This window comes from Lacerta agilis, chromosome 17 (genome assembly GCF_009819535.1).
Source record: "Lacerta agilis isolate rLacAgi1 chromosome 17, rLacAgi1.pri, whole genome shotgun sequence".
Classification (NCBI taxonomy): Eukaryota; Metazoa; Chordata; class Lepidosauria; order Squamata; family Lacertidae; genus Lacerta; species Lacerta agilis.
Window position 1 is genome coordinate 39,271,441 of NC_046328.1, and position 22,157 is coordinate 39,293,597.

Below are 22,157 nucleotides of genomic sequence, written 5' to 3' on the forward strand. Positions count from 1 at the left end.
CCACTGTAGTTTGTTAATTCCTTTGTAAAGGGAGCATTTCCCTTAGAGCAGGGCTTGGAGGGGCATTTGTGGCCCTTGGTACTCTCTCTCTGGCCCTCAGGACTCTCCCTAGGCCACGCCTCTGACTATCCCTGCTTCGCGCCCTCCTTGGGTGTTTTGCCTAGCCTGAATTGTGGCCTTGAACTCTCCTAATGCTTTTTGCTTGCCTTGATGGAGTGTGATTGTGAGTGTGTGTGTGTGTGTGTAGAAAATAGGCTACTGCGCACAGGCACAATTTAAATGCATTGCTATGCTCACTTTGGCCTCTGGCCCCTCCCACTGCTGGCATACGGCCCTTGGAAGATCGCCCAGAAAGGAATGCGGCCCTCAGGCTGGAAAAGGAGCTTTTCCTTAAAGCAAAGGGATTGGGCCTTTGAGCCTGTGTTGTGGTTGTGGCCTTTTCACGTCTACATCTCCTTTCTTTCTCTTTCTCTGTTTCCCTCACGCTCTCCTCTGGCCTTGCCTGGTCTCTCTGCCAACCCCTGTCTTTGGTGTCAATTTCTGTCTTCCCTTCCTTTACAACAGACCAGCCAGTAAAAAGCACCCTCACCTGCCCAGGTAAGATGGGAGCAGCTGGGATGCAGAACGATTTGAGGCAGGGATGGGGGGAGCGGGCTGGGCTCCCAACTCCCATCAGCCCCCCTCCCCCTGCCAATGGCCAGGGATGAGGATGATGGGAGATGGAGTTCCAGCAACATCTGGGTTGGCCACAGATGTTCCCTTCTCCCTGCTTTATGATGTGTAGCAACTGTGGGTGTTGTTGTTATTATTATTATTAAAAATCATCTCTGTGTGTGGCCTGATGCTTTTGGCTCTCTCATACAACCCCCTGGAAGCCCAAGGCTTGACTTGAGGTGTGAGTCTCTCTCCCCCTTCCCTAAAGTGACCCTTGACCTGCCAGCTGGACCTCTTGACCATCAGTTACGCAGATCTCAGAGCATGCATATAACAATTGGCTTCATTTGGCTAGATGTGTGGTTTTTTCAGAGCTCAGCAAGTATTGGCAGCTTGGAATGGGGAGGGGAGTTGGGGCCAGAAGTGGCTTTGAAACATAGGCACAAATGGCAACATGGGGGGGGGGAGAGAGAGAAGGGGTGCCCTTGATGATGTGGAGGATCTCGGTTGCCATGTTCTTTTTCGGCCAGGGTTGTGGAAGCTGCCCCATGCGGGGGCACCCTGCCCCCATGCGGCTGGTATCCCAACTCCCATCAGCCCCTGCAGCCCATGTGGCTGGTGGGAGGGCCACCGCAGCTCAGTGGGCAGAACACCTGCTTTGCATGAAGAAGGTCCCAGGCTCAGTCCCCAGGTGGGAGGCTATGGCCAGTCAAGGTGGACAGTCCTGAGCTTGATGGAGCAATAGCCCCTCTGCATGAGGCAGCTTCCTCTGTTCCAACAGTTGGGGGGCGATGAGGATGCTGGGTGCTGGAGTCCAACAACATGGGAAGGGGGCCGTTTATGATCATAGCTCTGGGGGTCTTTTGGGAGCAATTGAAGTGGGCAGGTGCAGTGGTCCCACCCTGCTCCCAGCCCAGCAGCAGGGTCCTTTGGCCGTGGTTTTAAATCCACCAGCACAGAGCTGATGAGAGGGGAACAATCGCCGGACTTAACTCTTCCGCTGTTGTCTGTCTCTCCACCCATCGCTGCTTTGTCTTGTGTCCTTTCATCAGCCCCATTGCAGCCTGGTAAGATGTCACATGTTCCTCTGCCTCTTGCTGTGTGTGTGTGTGTGTGTGTGTTTATGTGTGTTAATGTGTGTGTGTGTTTAACGTGGCTGCTTGCACGCCCTTCCCCTCCTGCTGCTGCTCATGTTGTTACATGTTCATGGCTCCTTGACCCCTCCACCACTGGCTGTCCATGTAAAACCACCAGGAATGGCTCCCTTCCGTCCCTCAGAAGTGTGCATGTGTGTGGTTGCCCCTTCCGCTTTCCACTGGCCTTTGAAGTCTGCTGCATTGCATCAGCTCCCTGTGGGGGTTGGCCATGAATGCTGGGGCGGCCCTGGTTGTCCCTGGGGGCCGGGTCAGAGGCAGAAAACAACAGGGAAGGGCAGCCATGGCCACAGGAGGTCAGAGGGAAAGCAGAGGTTGAAGGTGACCATCCCTCAGCTGCATTGTCTTGGTGGCCATTCCAAGTGGCTCAGAAACTTCCATAAAGGACCAAGAATCCTCAGGCGCCTTGCGATGCCCTGGCTGGTGATCTCAAGGCTCTGTGGGCCGGCCAGGGGGGCATCTTGAACCCCTTCTTTTCTCTTGTGTTCTGGAGGGGCTGGGGCAGGGTGGGCCTTGCATCTTGGGATACCCGCTTCTATCTTCTGCTCTTGGGGCAGCAGTGAGAGGAGAAGCGTCGGCCCCAGCGATGGAAACCTCATAGTCCCTGTTCCCACATGGGCTGGTGCATTTCCTGCAGCGTTGAGGAGCGCTTAGTGCTGAATTTAAGGGAGCAGGAACAGGATCCGCTTATTACAAAGTACTAGGTTCCTGTTCGTCTCGTGTATCCCTCAGCCGAGGTATATACAATGGGTCAGAAGTGGCCTGTTGGCAACCATGGCCAGCCAGATGTTTTGGACTGCAACTCCCACCAGCCCAGTCCAAAACATCTGGTGGGCGCTAGGTTGGCAGTCGCTGGCTTGCTGGAACCCGCTCTCAGTTGCTTTGCTCCTTCTCTAAGTCCCTTCCTTCTCTCTCTCTCTCTCTCTCTCTCTCTCTCTCTCTCTCTCTGCAGGTTGAGCAGCCTGTCTTCCTTGGGCGACTCGGCTCCAGAACGGCGCTCTCCTGGCCACCGCCGCCAGCCATCTGACTCCAGCGAAACGACAGGTGAGCCCTTTTGCTCCTGGGGGAGAGGCAGGAAGAAGGGCAGCAGCAGCGAGGGGCTCCCTGGTCTCCCTTGGCTGCTTCTCAGAGCTGCGCCAAATCAAGTCTGTTCCCCCGGGAAGCCTTTCAGTGCCACGCTTGGTGCCATGGCTGTCGAGCAGGCTGGCTCTTGGCAGGGCCACAGGAATACACCTGCCGGCAGCACGCACACACACACACACACACACACACACCCCTCTCGCTTTGCAACCCCTTTGGAAGCATATGAGCTCCTGGTTACAACAGCTCCACAGGCTATTGGCCTGTTTCTGGGCACAGTTCAAAGTGCTAGTTAAGACCTATGAAGTCCTATACAGCCGTAGGTCCAGGTTATCTGAAGGACTGTATTCCTTCATACAAACCTGCCTGGGCTTTCAGATCTTTGGGGGAGGCCCTTCCCTCCATCCTGCCACCCCCACAGGCCCACTGGGTAGGGGCGCCTTCTCGGTGGCTGCTCACAGACATTGGAACTCCCTCCCTACAGAAGCCAGACTGGTTCCCTCCTTGTTGTCAGTTCACTGGCAGCAGGTGAGTACTTTCTTATTCCAGTAGGCTTTTGGGAACTGACACAGCTGGTCAGTTAGAGCTAAGAAAATGTACATCGATAGATACAGACAGTGCTTTTTTCCTAAAAAAAAAAAATTAATATGTTTAGGGGTACTCTCATTTTGACTCAAGAAAACCACCATTTTGTAGTTCAAATCGGGAAAAATAAATGCAGTAAATGGACAAAAGTACAAAGATTCACAAAATGTTTAGGGGTATGCGTACCCCTGCATCCCCCCAGAAAAAAGCACTGGGTATAGATATATTCTAGTCATTTGTTTTTTAATGATTGTTCCCCTGCCCCTTACCTCATATGTTTTTTTAAAAAAATAATTTTTATTAAATTTTGTAAGAAATTAAAAAGAATAACACCATTTTACATTGCAAATTAACAATACAGAAAAGAAAAAAGTATGTTTTTAGCTGTAAGCCACCTTGAGCCCATGTTAAGGAAAAAGCCAGCATGTAAATAAATAAATATAGCAGCAACAACCACCCCTTATTAACCCTCCCCCCCCCAGCTATTTAAAACATTTTTAAAATGACTGAAATCAACAATATGCTAAAAACAGATTAAAACACATGTCGGCACCCTACATTCTCCATGTCTGCATCGACCTGCCCTGCCTTGCTGATCTTGGAACAGTCGCTGCCATTCAGCCAAGCCTTTCTTCCAGGGTTGTTGTGAGAGTAAAATGATGTCAGGAAGTGCATAATAAGTCTTGGTCTTCTGTTTCCTTCTTCTTCCTCCTCCAAGGTTTGGTCCAGCGTTGCGTCATTATCCAGAAAGACCAGCATGGCTTTGGCTTCACTGTCAGTGGGGACAGAATCGTCTTGGTGCAATCTGTGCGGCCAGGTGAGCAATGGGGGGTTGGGGTGGGCTTTGGGCCCTGGCCTCTGCTCATATGCCCATGCCTCCTTCCCCTGGCTCAACCCTCCACAGCAACAGGAACTGGATTTAACTAGGAAAGTGAGCTGGCAGCCTCTGCCAGTTCCCATCTACAACATGGGGGGTAATCATGTTGTTGTACCTTAAAGGACTTATGTAAGGGTGGCGCTGTGGGTTAAACCACTGAGCCTAGGGCTTGCCGATCAGAAGGTTGGTGGTTCGAATCCCCGTAATGGGGTGAGCTCCTGTTGCTCGGTCCCTGCTCCTGCCAACCTAGCAGTTCAGAAGCATGTCAAGTGCAAGTAGATAAATAGGTACCGCTCCGGCAGGAAGGTAAATGGTGTTTCCGTGCGCTGCTCTGGTTCGCCAGAAGCGGCTTAGTCCTGCTGGCCACATGACCCGGAAAATGCCTACGGACAAACACCGGCTCCCTTGGCCTATAGAGCGAGATGAGTGCCACAACCCCAGAGTCGTCCGCGACTGGACCTAATGGTCAAGGGTCCCTTTACCTTTTAAGGACTGCAACATAACGGCCCGGTTTGAACATAACACTCCTGGCTCCACAATCCATGGTTTTATAAGCTAGGAACCATCACCACACCTGTACACACAGCCCTCTCTTCACACGGTGGCTTCAGTGCTTTGAAACCTCTCCTGTTTAAAATCACAGTTTCTTTTTTTTCATCTGGAAGAGGGAACTATGGTTTAATGTCCATTTTACAGCCAGGATCATTAACTCAGATCAAGGTGCGGTTTTAAGATCCTGGCTAGCAAAATAAACACTCAAATGGTGTGGGGGGAAAAATACATAATACCTGCAGGTTATTTATGGCATAATCTCAAAAGTCTGTCTGTCTGTCTCCTGTGTCGTGTTTTGTGCTGCTGTTTCCACAGGGGGGGCCGCCATGAAGGCCGGCGTTCAGGAGGGTGACCGGATTGTCAAAGTGAGTAGTTCTGAACTCACCCAAGTAGAAAAACAACCCCTTCTGCCATGCTCCTGATGCTTGGGCAAGCATTCCTTCCTAAAAATTACTGCCCCAGGAAATTATTTGCATCTCATTTGCTCCCCATCCTTCCTCCAAGGAGCTGAAGGTGGTGTCTATTCTGTCTTAATCCCGTTCCTTCCCTTTACAACTAAACTGCAAGGTGGAGTGGCCAGCCCAAGGTCGTCCAGATAGGGTTGCGATGGATGAGCAGGGATTTGAACCAGTTGCTCCCCAGAGCAAGCATCAGGCTGGCTGGTCTTGGGTGTCCAAGAGGAGACCTCCACCTCTCTTAAGATGTCAGGGGCATGTGGGGGGGGGGAGCCTGTTGTCTCTCCAGCATGACTGCCCCAGCGCCCTCTGATTCCCTCTCTTCTTGTGCCAGGTGAACGGGACGATGGTGACCAACAGCTCCCACCTGGAAGTCGTGAAGCTCATAAAATGTGAGTGGGTCATGCTGGCAGGCCCTGAATTAAAGCCCTTCTGGGGAATCCCTCCTCTGGGGGCAGGGAGAGCCCGTGTGTGTGCCCTTGGCAAGAAGGTTGGAGAAGCTCCCCAGCAAGGGCTCTGAAGACCCCTGTAGGCATCTGTGGGAATTTCTTTGGGGGGACAGAAAATAATAATAATATAATAATTTATTATTTATACCCCGCCCATCTGGCTGCGTTTCCCCATCCACTCTGGGCGGCTTCCAACAGAACATTAAAATGCAATAATCTATTGAACATTAAAAGCCTCCCTAAACAGGGCTGCCTTCAGATGTCTTCTAAAAGTCTGGTAGTTGGTTTTCTCTTTGACATCTGGTGGGAGGGCGTTCCACAGGGCAGGTGCCACCACCGAGAAGGCCCTCTGCCTGGTTCCCTGTAACTTGGCTTCTCACACCAAGGGAGCCGCCAGAAGGCCCTCAGCGCTGGACCTCAGCGTCCGGGCAGAAGGATAGGGGTGGAGACGCTCCTTCAGGTATACTGGGCTGAGGCCGTTTAGAGCTTTAAAGGTCAGCACCAACACTTTGAATTGTGCTTGGAAACGTACTGGGAGCCAATGTAGGTCTTTCAAGACCAGTGTTATATGGTCTCGGCGGCCGCTCCCAGTCACCAGTCTAGCTGCCGCATTCTGGATTAGTTGTAGTTTCCGGGTCACCTTCAAAGGTAGCCCCACATAGAGCGCATTGCAGTAATCCAAGTGAGAGATAACTAGAGCATGCACCACTCTGGCAAGACAGTCCGCGGGCAGGTAGGGTCTCATCCTGCGTACCAGATGGAGCTGGTAGGCAGCTGCCCTGGATACAGAATTAACCTGCGCCTCCATGGACAGCTGTGAGTCCAAAATGACTCCCAGGCTGCGCACCTGGTCCTTCAAGGCCACAGTTACCCCTTTCAGGACCAGGGAGTCCTCCACACCCGCCCGCCCCCTGTCCCCCAAGAACAGTACTTCTGTCTTGTCAGGATTCAGCCTCAATCTGGGGAACAGGCGAACAGGCTCATGAAAAAATGAGTGCAGTTACACTATGGAACTCTCTGCTGCAGGAGGCAGCATTGCTTCTGAATGTTAGTTGCTGGAAACCTCGGGAGGGGAGACTGCTCTTGTGCCCAGTTCCTGCTTGGGGCATCTGGTCAACCACTGTGAGAACAGAATGCTGGACTAGATGGGCCATTGTCCTGATCCAGCAGACTCTTCTTGTTGTTGTGAAACGCTTTGTTTGCACACATTTTGCCTCGTATCTCAGTTCTACAGATGTTTGAAATGAACTGAAATCTGGGTTCTTTTGGTCTGGTGGGCGTGTGCCCCCCTCTCAGGGAAACAGGGAATAATAATAATAATAATACTCTGGGCGGCTTCCACCAAACATTAAAATACATTTAAAATATTTGGAACGCCAAACGGCTCATGTTTTTAACACAGTCTTTCTGTCTGTCTTGTCTCTTCCTGACCTCCCCCCTCACTGCACCCCCAAGCTGGTGCTTATGTCGCTCTCACCCTCTTGGGCTCCCCTCCTGCCTCCGTGGGGTTCCTGGGCTCCCAGCAGGATGGGCACCAGCCAGGGGCTCCTCAGGTCACACCGGCATGCCCCCCTCCGCCCCCTCCGCCACCACTGCCTCCGCCGCAGCGCATCACAGGGCCAAAGCCACTGCAGGTATGTGGGGGGGTCCTGTGCAGTGGGGCTGGAGGACAATGCAGAGGCTGGAGGCGGCCTTAACTGACCTCGATTCCTCCCCTCTCCGGGCTTTTCGAAAACTCTTAGGATCCAGAAGTCCAGAAGCACGCAACACAGATTCTCCGGAACATGCTGAGGCAGGAGGAGGCAGAGCTGCAGGTAGGAATCATAGAATCTTAGAATTGAAGAGTTGGAAAGCCCCCCCCCCCAGGGGTCATATACTACAAACAACCCTCTGCAGTGAAGGAATCACAGCTGAAGAATCTCTAGCAGGTGGTCCATCCAGTGGAGTGCAGTGGGGCTCTGCTGGACCTATCATGGTGGCTTTGCTTGCCTGCTGAGCCTGGTGTCTTGCCCGCAGCAGAGGAGTTCATTGTTGTGGAACAGGATCCCCTTCCTTGTTTGCTGCACTGGGCTCTCTTGTGGAGCCACAGTGCCCTTCCTTTTGGGCTTCATAAGTGCTTGTGGGGGGGGGGATACAGGCAGGATTGAGGCCTCTGGATGTTGCTGGATTCCCTGACCGTTGGCCATCCTGCTGCTGGGAGTTGGAGCCCCACAGCTTGCCTGATCTCCCCCAGTTTGAAGCCAGCAGCCAACCCATGTTGCCGCTTCCCTTCTCTTACTGCCACCCTCTCGCAAATTTGAGGGGTTTTCTGCCTCTGTGCAGAAGCCAGCCCTTGCCCTCTTTGTCTCAGCCAATTCTAACAACTGGGATGGCGGCCATCACTCTTGTGAATTGATGCTCGTGGCCAATGCTTTACGTTTTGCTAGCCCTTTGCAAAATCTACTGGACAACCTTGGCTCCCTGTCAGTCGGGGTGGTGGGGTGGTGGCGGCCACCAGTTGCATCTCTCTTTTTAAAAAAGCAGCCTCTAATCTTGGTATCTGCCCTCCACCCTGGAACAGCGTTGCTACGAGGCCTACAATCGGAATCCGGCTTCCCTGATCGAGGATCAGATTGAAGGTGCTCGCCGGAGAGTCAATCAGTTGCAGCTGAAGATCCGCCAAGAGACAGGAGGGTTTCTGGTGAGTGAGTGGCTGTGTTGCGGAGGGGGCAGGGGTGCTGGCTGCTTGGGGCAGCGTGGACCGTCTGCTGCGGTGAGGATGGGTGAAGGTTGTGACAGGTTGAGCTGGCCGTTGGTGCCGTTTGCCAACTACGTGAGAGTTCCTGTGCCGCCCACAGAGCACGCCATGCTCCATCCAAACAGAGCGGGATGCAGTGCTCCTGTTGTGGGCGGCTGCTGGCCGCACTCTCCTCCATCCCATTCTCCTTTCCCACCTGGAGCCCTCTTTTTCTCCCCCAAATTTCAGTTGGCATTCTGCAGCCACAGAACAATATGCTCAGTCCCCAGCGGGGCGTGCATCTTGCCGCATCAGGTTTTATGTCCCTTCTAAAGTAATTATTCTAAAATAATTTTGAAATGCCTGGGGGGAGCGTTACTGTTGCACTTGGGCCTTGCTTGTGGGCCTCCTTTTGGGGCACCTGGTCAGCCACCATGAGGACAACTGGCCTGATCCAGCAGCAGCAGCCTGACTTCTTATGTTCAGAAGCAGTCTAGGTTCTTAGGGGCATTTGGCCATTGTGAGACCAGGAGGCGGGACTGGATCGGCCCCCTTTGGAAGCCAGGCCCTTAGGGTTGATCCCAGTGTTGCTTTTCTCCACCCACCCACCATTCTTACGGGCGGCGGGGGGGGGGGGGTCAATCTGGAGCTCAGCTCTCAACCTCTTTCCTTTTCAGGATTCCACCACCCGGCTATTCAGTGACTTCAGCAGTTCCCGAGTCACCGATGGTGAGTTGGTCTGTGGGACTTGATGCCAGGGCCAGTCAGCCACTGTACGTACCTCCTCCCAAGCAGCAGTGGAGGTTTCCACTGATTTGTGGACCTTGTTTTCAGAAATGGTGTTTGTGTGTCAAGGGGGTCAGGGCTAGCTGAGCTTTCTCCCTTATTTGCTGTTCTTCTACATTTAGGGAACATAATGGGGGGGGGAAACAAATTTCCTATGGATAGAAGACAAGTGTGCAAAATTATTTACACATTTTTTACCCCACTCTTCAACCCAAACCACACACACACACACACAAACAAAAAACTCTCCAGAACAGCTCACAGACAAGACTATCTGTCTCTGTCCCGCTTCAGGCTTGCAATCTAAAAAGACTCAGCACCAAAGGAAAATGGATTAGGAGGGAGGAGGAAATAAGCAAAGTCATGTGCTCATTGTTGGTTGGAAGTTCCTCTCAAGACCTTCTGGGATGGAAGTGGAGGAAGCACCAGGTGCAGAGGCAGCCTGTCTCAATTTCTAGGTTCTTAAGGAACTGTGTTGACAGGATGCTTGACTATATCGTAGAATCACAGAATTCTAGAGTTGGAAGTGACCCCAGGGGTCATTTAGTCCAACCCCCTTTGGCCTGATTCAGCAGCGGCCAGGCTCTCCTTATGTCCTGGTATGTTATTGAATCTCTCCTGCCAAATACTGACGGTTCGGAGGCCCCACCCCAAACTTTCTTAGTATCTGCCAGGGCTCTTAACTGTGTGTGTGCCCCCCCCCCCGCCTTCTGCATTCTCCAGGGCGCCTCTCCTTGGACTCTCAGGACGGTGACAGTGGCATGGACTCTGGCACAGAGCGGTTCCCCTCCGTCAGCGAGGCAAGTGCCAAAGGGGTTGCTTGGGGTTCTGCTTCCTTGGGCCGGTAATGAAAGTTGTGTGTGTGTGTGTGTGTGTGTGTGTGTGGTATCAGTAATGTAATTTCTCTTCCTGGAGCAGATCTCCCTGAACCGGAATTCGGTCCTTTCTGACCCCGGCTTGGACAGCCCCCACACCTCCCCAGTCATCACCTCCAGAATGTTCCAGCACCATCGGCGCCAGGGCTCAGACACGCCATTCTCCCCCTCCGCAGAACAGGTGAGGGTCCGGACTTCCTGCCCCAACACACTTCCCCATTTTTAAAAGCACCCCTTGAAAAATTACCCCTGCCTCTCCTTCTTTGATGAGCCTCTTGAGCTTCCCAACCCTTTAGCCACCCAATGATCACAAGGTGGGTAGGAACTTCCATTTCTCGGGGGTGGGGGCGTATTATTCTGGGTGGTTCTTTTTTCCTTTTCTGTTTCAGATTTCTAAAGCCACAGTGATGAATGCACACCTTGCCCATCAGAGACCATTAAATACACATATAATAACACTAGCTCTGAAACTCCCTCTGAAACTTCCATTTTAGATAATGAAGCTGAGACATAACTATTCTCAGCTTCCCCCACCCCCCCCCCCAAAAAAACACTTGTGGGTCTTCCTCCGCAGTTTGTGATGTGGCTCACCCTGATAAATGATTCTTTGCAGGGCTCGGATCGGACGCTGAGGCCGCTCATCATTGGTCCAGAGGAAGATTACGACCCGGGATACTTCAACAATGAGGTAGTAACACCATCACTGCCTCACTCATGCTTTCTTGGTTGGGGGGTGGGGGTGGTAACAGGCATTCTAATAGTAGGGTAGGATGGGGTTGGCTGGTTCGGCAAGGCATCTCCTATTCAGAATTTTAAAATATTACTATTATTAATTTTATTAGCTGCCAAGTGCAAAATGTCTCTAGGAAACTTACATACACTATTTATCAGTTTTAAGAATACAGTACCCCTCTAAGGCCACCCCCCCCCATGTCAGATCGTAACCCCTCAAAAGCCCCGGAGAATCTGCATGTCTGAATGGGACTCTGATAGGATGTTCAGGTATGTGCCAGGAGGACCTCCCTGGGCAGAGATTGAGGGGAGAGGGCGCAGCAGAAAAGGCCAACCTTCTGGATGTCAGCCAGATTATGATGATGAACACAGAGTCTGGGCCGCCCATTAGATGTTGAAGGTCCTGAGCAATGAAGGGCTTTGCAGGACCAAAACAAGCACTTTGAGGTGGACCCTGGAACATATAGGCAGTCAGTGTGGCCCCTGCGCCAGGGTCAGTGTTGCCTGCCGTCTAGTAACCGCTGAGCGTGTTTCTTCTTCTCTCTCCTCCCCACAGTGTGACTCCCTCTTCCAGGATTTAGGGAGGCTGAAGACTCGGCTGGCGCACTTGGGCGTCTTCTTGCGCTACATCTTCTCTCAGGCCGACCCGAGTCCTCTGGTACGGTCCAAAGGGGGCTCCTTTCTTCCTTTTACCCTTCATCATTCCCAAGGCAAGGGCCCAGGGCCAGTGGGAAGAGATGCCGGGAACGTGCCATTGAGCAGTCTGGGCCACTGCATGGAGATTGGGGGGTGGGGTGGGGGTCAGGGATGTGCCGGGAAGGCGGGAGGGAGTTTGCTGGTGTTGGTGTCAGACTTTTTGCACCCAACCTGTGTGCCCAGGCACAGGTGCTACAACAGGAAGGAAAGAAGCTAGCTAGCTAGCTCTCTGCCAGCTTTTTTCCACAGACATGAAGACCCAGATGCTTGTCTTTCAAAGGAAAGCCAGTCAAAATCAGGCCCTGGTGTCCTGCATGCCAGGCACCGGGTACAACAGGACTAATGAACCTGTGTGTGGAATGTGCTAGTTTACAGTCATACCTCTGGTTGCGAACAGGGTCCGTTCTGGAGCCCGGTTCGCAACATGAGCAGGGCGCAACCTGAAGCACTGCGTTTGCGCATGTGCGTTACGCGATCCGGTACTTCCAGGTTCGGCACATTCATAACCCGTTATGAACGCAACACGCAGCGTTCGTATCTAGAGGCATGACTGTATTTGAAAACGCTCTGAATCGGAGGAGCTGCTCCTGACATGAAGATTGGGGGCTGATGGGCAGGCAAGCAGTTTTCTAGTTGTGTGCCTTAAGCCTGTGTGTTCATAAGGTGTATGTTCAAATTAAGATACTCCCAGCCCTCACTGTTGCCTCAGACTTGGAGATAACTTTCTTTCTCACATTACAAAGACACCCAAGTGAAACATGGGGCGCCTTGTGAGCAGGATTCAATCCCACTGAAAAGGTGGATGGAGTCCCCAGAGAACCCCTGCCGGCCACAGACTTGGTAGATGGCAGCTTTCTGTCTTCCCCTTCAAATCGGTTCTGTATTTAGAGCCATGAGGACTGCAGCCTTCATTTCTGGAGGCTCGGTGGTGGGGCACATGCAGAACATCCCAGGCCCAATCCTTGACTTTGGCAGGTCAGGGCTACCCCTCCCTGAGAGCCACTGCTGGCAATCAGTGTCGACAATACTGAACTAGATGGGCCGTTGGTCTGACCCAGTAGAAAGCAGCCCCTTCGTAATTCTTGCAGCCTGTAAAATGCGCTTTGCTGTGGTTGCCACAGTTAGTTCCTGCTCGTGCAAGAATTACGAAACACACCCTCCCCACCCGCAATCCCACCTCCGTTTCCAGCCAGGCAAGATGCCCACATTTCTCCTGGACTCGGCATGGTGTCTTCCCTGGGGGCTCCCACGGCAGCCCCGTACCGAGGACGCCCTGCCAGGCCCACTTCCTCTCTCCCTCCCTCCCTCCCTCCTTCCCTCACCCCACCCTTTTCGGCTCCCTTGTGGGCATTTCTTCATCCTCTCCTTTCCCTCTCACTCTGATTCGTGTTTTTTTTCTCCTCTTCCTTCCTCCTCTCTCTCTCCTCGGCAGCTGCTGTACTTGTGCGCAGATGTTTGCCAGCAGATGAGCCCCAAGGAAGCCCGGGGACTTGGGAAGGACATTTGGCACATCTTCCTGGAGAAAACTGCGGTGAGCGATCGATCGGGTGGCAGCCAAGGGCTTCCTCACTTCCCCCACCCCCAGCCATATCACGTACCAGATTGCACCGGTGTTGTGGGATTTGAGAGGCCTCGGGAGGCCGGTGCTGATGGGTCAATGCTGTCTTTTTCTTTCTCTTCCTCAGCCTCTGAGAGTCAAGGTCTCCGATCAACTGTTGGCTGAGATAGGTGAGTTTGACCTCTTGCACGTGAGCAAAAGGGCTGTTGTGACCTTTTCAGGTTTAGAAATCTAGGAGCAGAGACATGTAGTGATGGCTTGGAAGGAATTTCCTTCTCTTCCTGTGTGCCCCTTGAGTCAGTCTTGCCACAGGCGAACAGATCAGCCCCAAGAACAGTCCAAAATATCAGTGGCCTGTACCCAGAAGGGCCTTGAAAAGAAACTGTGCTTTGGCTTCAGGGCCAGAGGCAGCGGTGCTTCTGAATACCCAGTTGCTGGAGAGAGCAGAGGGTGCTCTTAAACTCGGGTTGTGGCTGAGGGTTTCCCTTTGGGGCATGTGGTCGGCCACTGTGAGAACAGGACTGGATGGGCCACTGTCCTGATCCAGCAACAGCGTTCTTCTTGTGTTACGTTCTTAGGTGCTGCTGTTGTGCTCAGGACCTGCTGAGAATCTGGCTGGCCACTGTGAGGACAGGATGCTGGACTAGATGGGCCCCCTGGGGATCAGGACAGGGGGGAAAGTATTTGATCCCCTGTTAAATTTGCCCGTTTGCCCTCTGACAAAGAAATGACCAGTCCATAATTTTAATGGTAGGTTTATTGTAGCTGTGAGAGACAGAATAACAACAACAGGAAAACCCCCAGAAACCCAGGAGACAAAAGTCAGAGATTGATATGCATTATAATGAGTGAAATAAGTATTTGATCCCCTATCAACCAGCCAGATGTCAGGCTACCTGGTATCTTCACTGTATGTAACGTGCTGAGATTAGAAGCACCTGCTGTAAGGGAGAGGTCTTACCTGTAGTCCCAGCTCGTTGCAGTACCTGTACAAAAGACACCTGTCGACAGAAGCAACCCAGCAGATTCCAAAGTAGCCACCATGACCAAGACCAAAGAGCTGTCCAAGGGTGTCAGGGACAAGATTGTAGACCTGCACAAGGCTGGACTGGGCTACAAGACTATTGCCAAGCAGCTTGGTGAGAAGGTGACAACAGTTGGTGCAGTAATTCGCAAATGGAAGAAACACAAAATAGCTGAAGTGTCCGAAGACGTGTGCATGCACCTGAAAGCTCATACCAAGAACAAACTTAGTTGGTCTCTAAGGTGCTACTGGAAGGAATTTATTTTATTTTTTATTTTGTTTTCACAAAATAACTGTCGACCTCCCTCGGTCTGGGGCTCCATGCAAGATCTCATCTCGCGGAGTTGCAATGATCATGAGAAGGGTGATGAAGCAGCCCAGAACTACACGGGGGGAACTTGTTGATGATCTCAGGGCAGCTGGGACCAGAGTCACCATGAAAACAGTTGGTAACACACTACGCCGTGAAGGACTGAGATCTTGCAGAGCCCGCAAGGTCCCCTTGCTCAAGACAGCACATGTACAGGCCCGTCTGGAGTTTGCCAATGCACATCTGAATGACCCAGAGGAGAAGTGGGTGAAAGTGTTGTGGTCGGATGAGACCAAAATCAAGCTCTTTGGCATCAACTCAACTGGCCGTGTTTGGAGGAGGAGGAATGCTGCCTATGACCCCAAGAACACCATCCCCACCATCAATCATGGAGGGGGACATACTATGCTTTGGGGGTGTTTTTCTGCTAAGGGGACAGGACACCTTCACCGCATCGAAGGGGCGATGGACGGAACCATGTATCGTCAAATCTTGGGTGAGCACCTCTTTCCCTCAGCCAGGGCATTGAAAATGGGTCAAGGATGGGTATTCCAGCATGACCATGACCCAAAACACACAGCCAAGGCAACAAAGGAGTGTCTCAGGAAGAAGCACATTAAGGTCCTAGAGTGGCCTAGCCAGTCTCCAGACCTTAATCCCATCGAAAATCTGTGGAGGGAGCTGAAGGTTTGGGTAGCTACATATCAGCCTTGAAATTGTATTGACTTGGAGAGGATCTGCAAAGAGGAGTGGGACAAAATACCTCCTGAGATGTGTGCAAACCTGGTGGCCACCTACAAGAAACGTCTGACCTCTGTAAATGCCAACAAGGGTTTTGCCACCAAGTACTAAGTCATCTTTTGCAAAGGGATCAAATACTTATTTCACTCATTATAACGCACATCAATCTCTGACTTTTATTTGTCTTCTGGGTTTCTGGGGGTTTTCCTGTTGTTATTCTGTCTCTCACAGCTAAAATAAACCTACCATTAAAATTATGGACTGGTCATTTCTTTGTCAGAGGGCAAATGGGCAAATTTAGCAGGGGATCAAATACTTTCCCTCCTCACTGTATGAGGCATTTCAAGGCATTTCCTTGGAGGCTGTAGAACAGGTGGGGGAGCACCTGTGGACTCCCACCTCCCATCATCATCAGCAAGGCTGTTGGGAATTGGGAGTCCAGCGTGCCTGGAGGGTCAGAGATGTTCCTCCCTCCTCCTCCTCCTGTCTATAGAAGCCTCCAGGCCTCCCCCTTGTCACACCTTCAAAAGACTTATTATTTTCTCTCCCCGCCCCCCAAACCATGGCTCCTCCAGACTCCTGCCTGCGGAATGGGGAGGATGTCCGAAGCATTTTCGTAGAGGCCCAGGAGGCTGTCATGCCTGAGATCCAGGAGCAGATCCAGGATTACAGGTGAGCTCAGACCACCCAGTGCCTTGCCTGGCTACGGCTGCGAAAGTATGTTGACAGGAAAAATTGGAGATGGCAGAGGTGAAGGGATTGGGGGTAGCGAGGTCGAAGGACTGGAGGGCAGAACTAACACGCACTGTATCAGAGGGCTCCTCCAGGTAAATAGTTTATTCAGTGTTTGGCCCGATTTGCTTGCCCAAGGCTTACATGGCGGAGGTGAGATTTTCAGGGTTACGTCTTTCCTGAGCATTTGTTTGGATTTGTTTACAGGGCAGTTTTGAGGCAATGAGCATTCGTGTGTGTGTGTGTGTGTGTGTGTGTGTGTGTGTGTGTAGGGTGGTGGCTAGCCATTTATCATCACACACTTGTCTATGCCTTTCCCTGTTACTTTCCAAATCACAAATTACTGTGAAGTGCATTTGTGTGCTGATTAATTTAATCTGTAGACTTCAGCTCACTTGTTTAATCCACTACTCCAGTTTTGAGTAGCTTTGGTGGGATTCTGTGTGTCTTACGTGAACCCCTTAGTTGGTACCCACTTCCACCTGCAATAGAACGGAAGAAAGTTTTGTTTTGGGGTCGATGCTCCTTCATGCAAGCGGGAATCCCAGAGGAAGTGTCCTTTTGTGAGACAGGAAGTTGACAGCTGTTGCTTCCAGCCAGCTGGAGCTGTTTTAAAAAGCAAACCTGTTCAGCAAATGTTCCTCTTTAAAAGAGAGCCCAAATGGAATGAAACAGCATCATCTCAGGTGTCGCATTGCTTTCCTCTGGGTCACTTGACTTTACTCCTAGATCTTCTAAGCCGCCTTGAGTTCTGGGGAAATTGGGTCGGGGGCAGGTTAGGTGGGACACAGAGTTATGAATGAAAGATCAGAGCGAGGAGTGTCTTCATCCTGCCCTGGGACTCCTCTCTGGACTTGCAGGACCAAACGCACTATGGGCCTGGGAAGCTTGTACGGGGAGAATGACTTGATGGACCTTGATGGAGACCCCCAGAAGGAGCGCCAGGTGGCCGAGAAGCAGATCGCACAGCTTGGAGACATTCTGTGAGTGTGTGTGTGTGTCATCTGAGATTACACACCTGAGATTACTTTCCTGCAGCATTAATGTGTGTGTATACCCTGGCAAGGGCTCCCCACCCCCCCCCCCCAACCTTGCAAGGTTCCAGATATCATATAGGAAACTTTCTGGGACTCTTGCCTGTTGCTCTGCTCACCATCTGCTCTTGGAGACTTTGATGGCCGGCTTCTGCTTTTCTTTACAGACCCGTTTTTATTGCGTTAATGCCAATAAAGCGGGAGGGAATCGTGAAGGGTGATTGGAAGTTGTGGCTCAGAGCCAGGCTGGGTTGTTTTGTGGCCGGTGTATTGAGAGAGAGAAGAGAGATAGCAGTTCACACCCTGGTCGGTGGCCGAGGCCTTCCTCTGACTGGAGAACACAAAGGGGCAGAAGGAGTGACCCCTTTAATCTTGTCCGGTCTGGAGTCACCAGTGGGTTTTCTAGAGGGGCCTGCTCCAATTTGGGACAGCCATAATGTCTGGGCATAGGATGTGCTGCCACCAGAGTCCCATCCTGCCTGTAGGATTGTGCATGTGGCGCTCTGCCAAGCTTAAGGCTCCGTGTAACTACAGGGACAAGGAGCCTCTCCGGCTGCAGGGTGAGGGTGGGGCTGGGCCCCTCGGGAACAGGGGGCAGGGATCTTCCCCCAGGGAGACTTTCCAGCAGAGGTTTATGTGCCTGTGTGTGGGTCTGAAGGTGGGAGACGATAGGGCAGTCCTGGGGGATAAAAAGCGTGCCTGCCAATGGCGAGTGGAATGGTTGACCCTGTGGCTTGCAACTGATGTGCTCAGCCTCTTGCAAGGATGGCCCACTGGTCAGGGGTGATGATGGTGATGGGAGTCCCAGCAACATCCAGAGGGCACCAGTGTGCAGGGAGGAAGGCGGGTTTTCAATGTAGACTAAATGGGCAAGAGAGGCTCTCCTGCCTGGGCACGTGGACCCCCTGTGAGCCATCCCTTGGAAGCGACTGGGCTATCAGCAGAGGAGGAGAGGCTGTAGGAAGTGAAGATGCATCTTAACCCCCTCCTCCTTCCTTTGTCTCCTTCCTGCAGATCCAAATACGAAGAGGACAGGAGGTGAGTGTCTCCCTCGAACCTCAGCCCCCCAGGGCTACTAGGTCAGGCTGCTCAAAGGGGGGTGGGGAGAATGCCAAGGGTCTCCTTGAGAGGCTGCCAGCGATCCTGCTTTCTTTAATTTTCATACGGCATATTGCTTTATTTCTGGGTTTTTATCTTATGTATGTGTCGTGTCAGCTTCCTTGAGGCTTTCTTTGGCTGAAAAGCAGCCAAGAGACACAAAGTTTAGTTAGGTTTCTGGGTACCCACAGATCACTGAGGAACCTAGCCTCTCTTGGTGTTCATTCCTTTTATCCTTCAGTAACTCTTCAGGCATCCCTTCCGTTACATAGCAAGCTGCCTGCTACTGAGTCAGGCCATTGGTCCTGTATTGTCCACACTAACTGGCAGCAACTCCGCAGAGTTCCCAGCCCTACCTGCCAGTGATGCTGCCTGTGGGGACTGAACCTGGGACTTTGCTTCTGCAAAGCAGGTACTCTGCCATGGAGCTGCTGTGGCTCTTTTTGTTGCTGGTGAAAAGTGTTTCTACATACATTTCCTGTAGTGTCCTTCCAGAATGCATTTGGTGTCCTTGGAAGGAGCTGCAGTTGCACACAACACACACACTGTTTCTCACACACACTTTTTAAAACATTGACTCGGTTTAATATTTGCAGCGCTCTTTTCCAACAGCAACCCTTGAGCTCAAAGGAGCTCAGCAGTAACCACAATAGCATTCAAAAAACAAACACTGCAATCGCTACAATATCAAACACAGTAGCAGGTATCAAGAGCAAATTCATCAAAAACAGTTGATACAGTTCAGTAAAGTCATAGCATTTCAGAATGTCGGAAAGAGGTGCTGAGCACCAGCCTTGTGCCACATGGCACCCTCTCTCTGGGAAGGGCATTTCTCTTCCGTGGGGGGTGGGGGGGCGGTCAGGGGAGAGCAGAGCCAGCCTGTCCAGGACCAGGGACAGCTCTGATGCAGCAAAGGGGACTGAGAGGCCCCCTTGCTTAAAAGCTGCCACGCTCTTGATGTTGGGGGTCTTGCACCATTTAGTGCCCTCTAGTTTGCGTTTTCTCTGCTTTTCTCCCTCCCTCCCTCCCTCCCGCTGGCTTCCTTCTTGGCCCTGATGCCACCAGCCTCTTCCCCTCTTCCCCTTGTGGGGCTCAGTTGACAGCTCTCCCTTCCCCCAGCGTCCCCATGAGCTTCGCCTTGAACGCCTACATGGGCCACATGGGGATCCGTCCGCGAGAGGCGCGCCCAGTCAGCGTGGTGGAGAAGTCCCAGGGACAGGAGAAGGACAAGTGGCTGCCGTTCTTCCCCAAGGCCAAGAAGGTGAGCTGGTGGTCGGGCTGGAGGGGGCACGGAGGGAGAGAAGGGGGGGGTGTCCCGTGCCTCTCCTAATACACACTCTGTTTATGTGTGTGTGTCTGTCTCTCTCTCTCTCCTGGGTCAACAGAGCAGCAGCACTAAGAAGGATAAAGATGCCATGGAAGACAAGAAGCGGAACCCTATCCTCAAGTACATTGGGAAGCCCAAAAGCTCCTCCCAGAGCAGTGAGTACCAGGGGCAGATGCACACGAGGGCAGGGGGTGATGGTGCTAAGCACCCCCCCCTCCTGCAGTGTGTTCTGGGGGTGGATTCAGCCGGGCTATCCTCCTTCCTTCCTTCCTTCCTTCCTTCCTCCTTTCCTCGCTTCTCCTCCTCCTTTTTCTGTCTTCTTCATCGGTGTGATTTTGACGTTGATTTTGACATTCCATTCTTTTTGTTTTTCTTTTCAGCATTTCATGTCCCCTTGTCCCCTGTTGAAGGTAAAAACAAAAGGAACACACACCCTTGCTGGTTTTTCTCCCTGACCCCCTTCCCAGCCCATTCCCCTTCCCCATCCCACCTTGCTGCTGCTGCTCTGCTTAATAAAAAACAAAAAACGGCGAGGAAGTATCTTTTTTCAGAAAAGGCCTTGGAAATTGTTTTGGTCGCTGATTCTGTGAGGATGGATTGGACTTAATCGCTCAGGATCTCCCTCCCTATGCAAAAGCCACACTTCCGTTTTCCTTGCCTGACTTCTGCGCCCAGGACAGCACACGTTGGCTTTGTGTCGCTGCATCCCCTCCTCTGCCATGCAGTCGTGAGGAACATGGCAGGCTGGGCAGTTGCCTCCCCCCAGGCCTCGGCACTGCCCTCAGAGGGCCCTTTCTGCCGTGGCTTCCCCAGCGGGGTGGGAGACTGCCTGGGAAAAGGTGTGCAAACCACCCCATGCGTTCACCGTGGGGAGACTGTGCTGCCTTCTTTCCCAGATGCACCAGAGTAGAACTGAAGGCAGCCCGTCCCCTTCCCCCCCCTCCCATCTCCTTCAGAGCTGGTCGTTCAGATCGTGTCCCCTTGATGTCATTCTGCTTACAGGAGTGGCCCTTCTTCCCCTTTGATTTCTTGTTTGGGGGCCCCTGGAACTGGGCTGGGCCTGAGGCCGTGGGGTTCCCCCTTGGTGGGAATCCCTTGCAGGAATTCATAGTCACTCCTAGGTTTCCTCCCTAAGCCGAGCCTCTTCAAGTGGGGAGAGAGTTTCAGGATGGCGAGAAGGGAGTCGACCAGGTGGAGGGGAGAGCAGAGGCAGGGCCTTCTCATCCCGTGGGTAGCTGTGTGTTTGTGTAATGAAGGAGTCCCAGGCTTTTATCCAGGCAAGGTCTGCTGAGAGTGGACCAGTTGAAATTAGTGAACCCAAGTTTTTCATGTCCATTAGTTGCAGTGGGTCTACTCTGAAGAGAACTGGCATTGGATACAACCCCCCACCCCCCGCACAAAAGTGCCAGGCTTCAGTTCCCTCTACACAGTGCCACCAGTCAGCTGCCTTGGACCTTGGGGGCTTCTAACGGCTTGACTTTCCCTCCCACTCTGACCAGTTAAACCCGGCAACGTGAGGAACATCATCCAGCACTTTGAGAACAACCAGCATTACGACTCGCAGGAGCCTGGCCTGCAGCGCCTCTCCACCGGCAGCTTCCCTGAGGACCTCCTGGAGTCGGACAGGTAGGAGGGCAGGCTCCACTCAGCTCCTCTGGGGCCAAGAACGCCCAGCAAGGGTGGCGGGCACAGGGCGCTCCAGGGCTCCAAGTCCTCATCTGCCCTTCTCTCCCTCATGGCTTCAGCTCCAGGTCGGAGGTCAGACTCGGCCGGTCGGAAAGCCTGAAGGGCCGGGAGGAGCTCAGGAGGTTGCGGAAAGCAGAGAACGTGCCTCGCTCCCGCAGCGACGTGGATATGGACGCCGCTGCTGAGGCCACCCGCCTCCACCAGTCGGCCTCTTCCTCTGCGTCCAGCCTCTCTGCCAGGTGAAAATGGGGGGGGGGGAGCTGCTTAAGGTCTAATGCCACCGTCTGTACCTAGTATTCCAACACCTTGCAAAAGTTGAACACTTTCTAGATAAATTCTGTTTGCTGGGCATCTCTTTAGAAGCAACTTATCATTGTTCCATCTTTGAGGTTGCTGTTCTGCGCCATGTATCAAGTGTTACAAGCATTAAGAACATAAGAACAGCCTGCTGGATCAGGCCAAAGTGGACCCATCCAGTCCAGCCTCCTGTTCTCACAGTGGGCAGCCAGATGCCCAAAAGGGAAACCTGTAAGCAGGATCCGAGCGCAAGAACAACTCTCCCCTCCTGCGGTTTCCAGCAACTGGGATTCGGGAGCAGAGCAGAGCCATCCTGGCTAGGAGCCACCGACAGCCCTCTCCTCCATGGATTAGTTGAGCTTTCTTTTAGAGCCATCCAAGTTGGTGGCCATAGGTTAGCTGTGTGCTGTGTGAGGAAGGACTTTCTTTTATCTGTTCTGAATCTCCCAACATTAACATTCAACGTTAACAGAATGTTAGCATCCAAGATGACACAATTTAAGCTGCCTCTTTTATATTGTTTGTTAAACACTTCAGGGTTTTATTTGCAGGTAGGCAGGATGCAGTTTTTGCTAAATAAATAAAGTAAATAAATAACTGCGATCGGGCAGCTAAGGCAACTTTCTGCTCTTCGTTTATTTTGCAAAAATTGCATCTTGCCCAACTTCAAATTAAGCTGCTAAGTGGTTTACAAATAGTATAAAATACACGTTTAAAATGGCCCATAAAAAACAATCAG

General features: G+C 52.2%; 1 protein-coding gene across 4 annotated transcripts in view; it reads left to right on the plus strand.

Annotated features, from left to right (window-relative positions):
- ARHGEF11 (Rho guanine nucleotide exchange factor 11) overlaps positions 1-22,157 on the plus strand; it is a 52,406-nt gene that overhangs the window by 16,633 nt on the left and 13,616 nt on the right. For 2 of the 4 annotated variants that reach the window (XM_033174496.1, XM_033174497.1), the window contains exons 2-24: positions 565-597; positions 2,761-2,852; positions 4,192-4,290; positions 5,218-5,267; positions 5,692-5,749; positions 7,262-7,440; positions 7,549-7,620; positions 8,367-8,486; positions 9,200-9,251; positions 10,032-10,108; positions 10,227-10,364; positions 10,797-10,871; positions 11,472-11,573; positions 13,044-13,142; positions 13,297-13,339; positions 15,820-15,916; positions 16,837-16,959; positions 18,025-18,048; positions 19,228-19,369; positions 19,494-19,590; positions 19,816-19,845; positions 20,935-21,061; positions 21,181-21,360. In XM_033174496.1, coding sequence (XP_033030387.1) covers positions 565-597; positions 2,761-2,852; positions 4,192-4,290; positions 5,218-5,267; positions 5,692-5,749; positions 7,262-7,440; positions 7,549-7,620; positions 8,367-8,486; positions 9,200-9,251; positions 10,032-10,108; positions 10,227-10,364; positions 10,797-10,871; positions 11,472-11,573; positions 13,044-13,142; positions 13,297-13,339; positions 15,820-15,916; positions 16,837-16,959; positions 18,025-18,048; positions 19,228-19,369; positions 19,494-19,590; positions 19,816-19,845; positions 20,935-21,061; positions 21,181-21,360 — 2,109 coding nt within the window. The remainder of the gene's footprint in view (positions 1-564; positions 598-2,760; positions 2,853-4,191; positions 4,291-5,217; positions 5,268-5,691; positions 5,750-7,261; positions 7,441-7,548; positions 7,621-8,366; positions 8,487-9,199; positions 9,252-10,031; positions 10,109-10,226; positions 10,365-10,796; positions 10,872-11,471; positions 11,574-13,043; positions 13,143-13,296; positions 13,340-15,819; positions 15,917-16,836; positions 16,960-18,024; positions 18,049-19,227; positions 19,370-19,493; positions 19,591-19,815; positions 19,846-20,934; positions 21,062-21,180; positions 21,361-22,157) is intronic. The other 2 variants (XM_033174498.1, XM_033174499.1) reach the window with 2 other exon arrangements.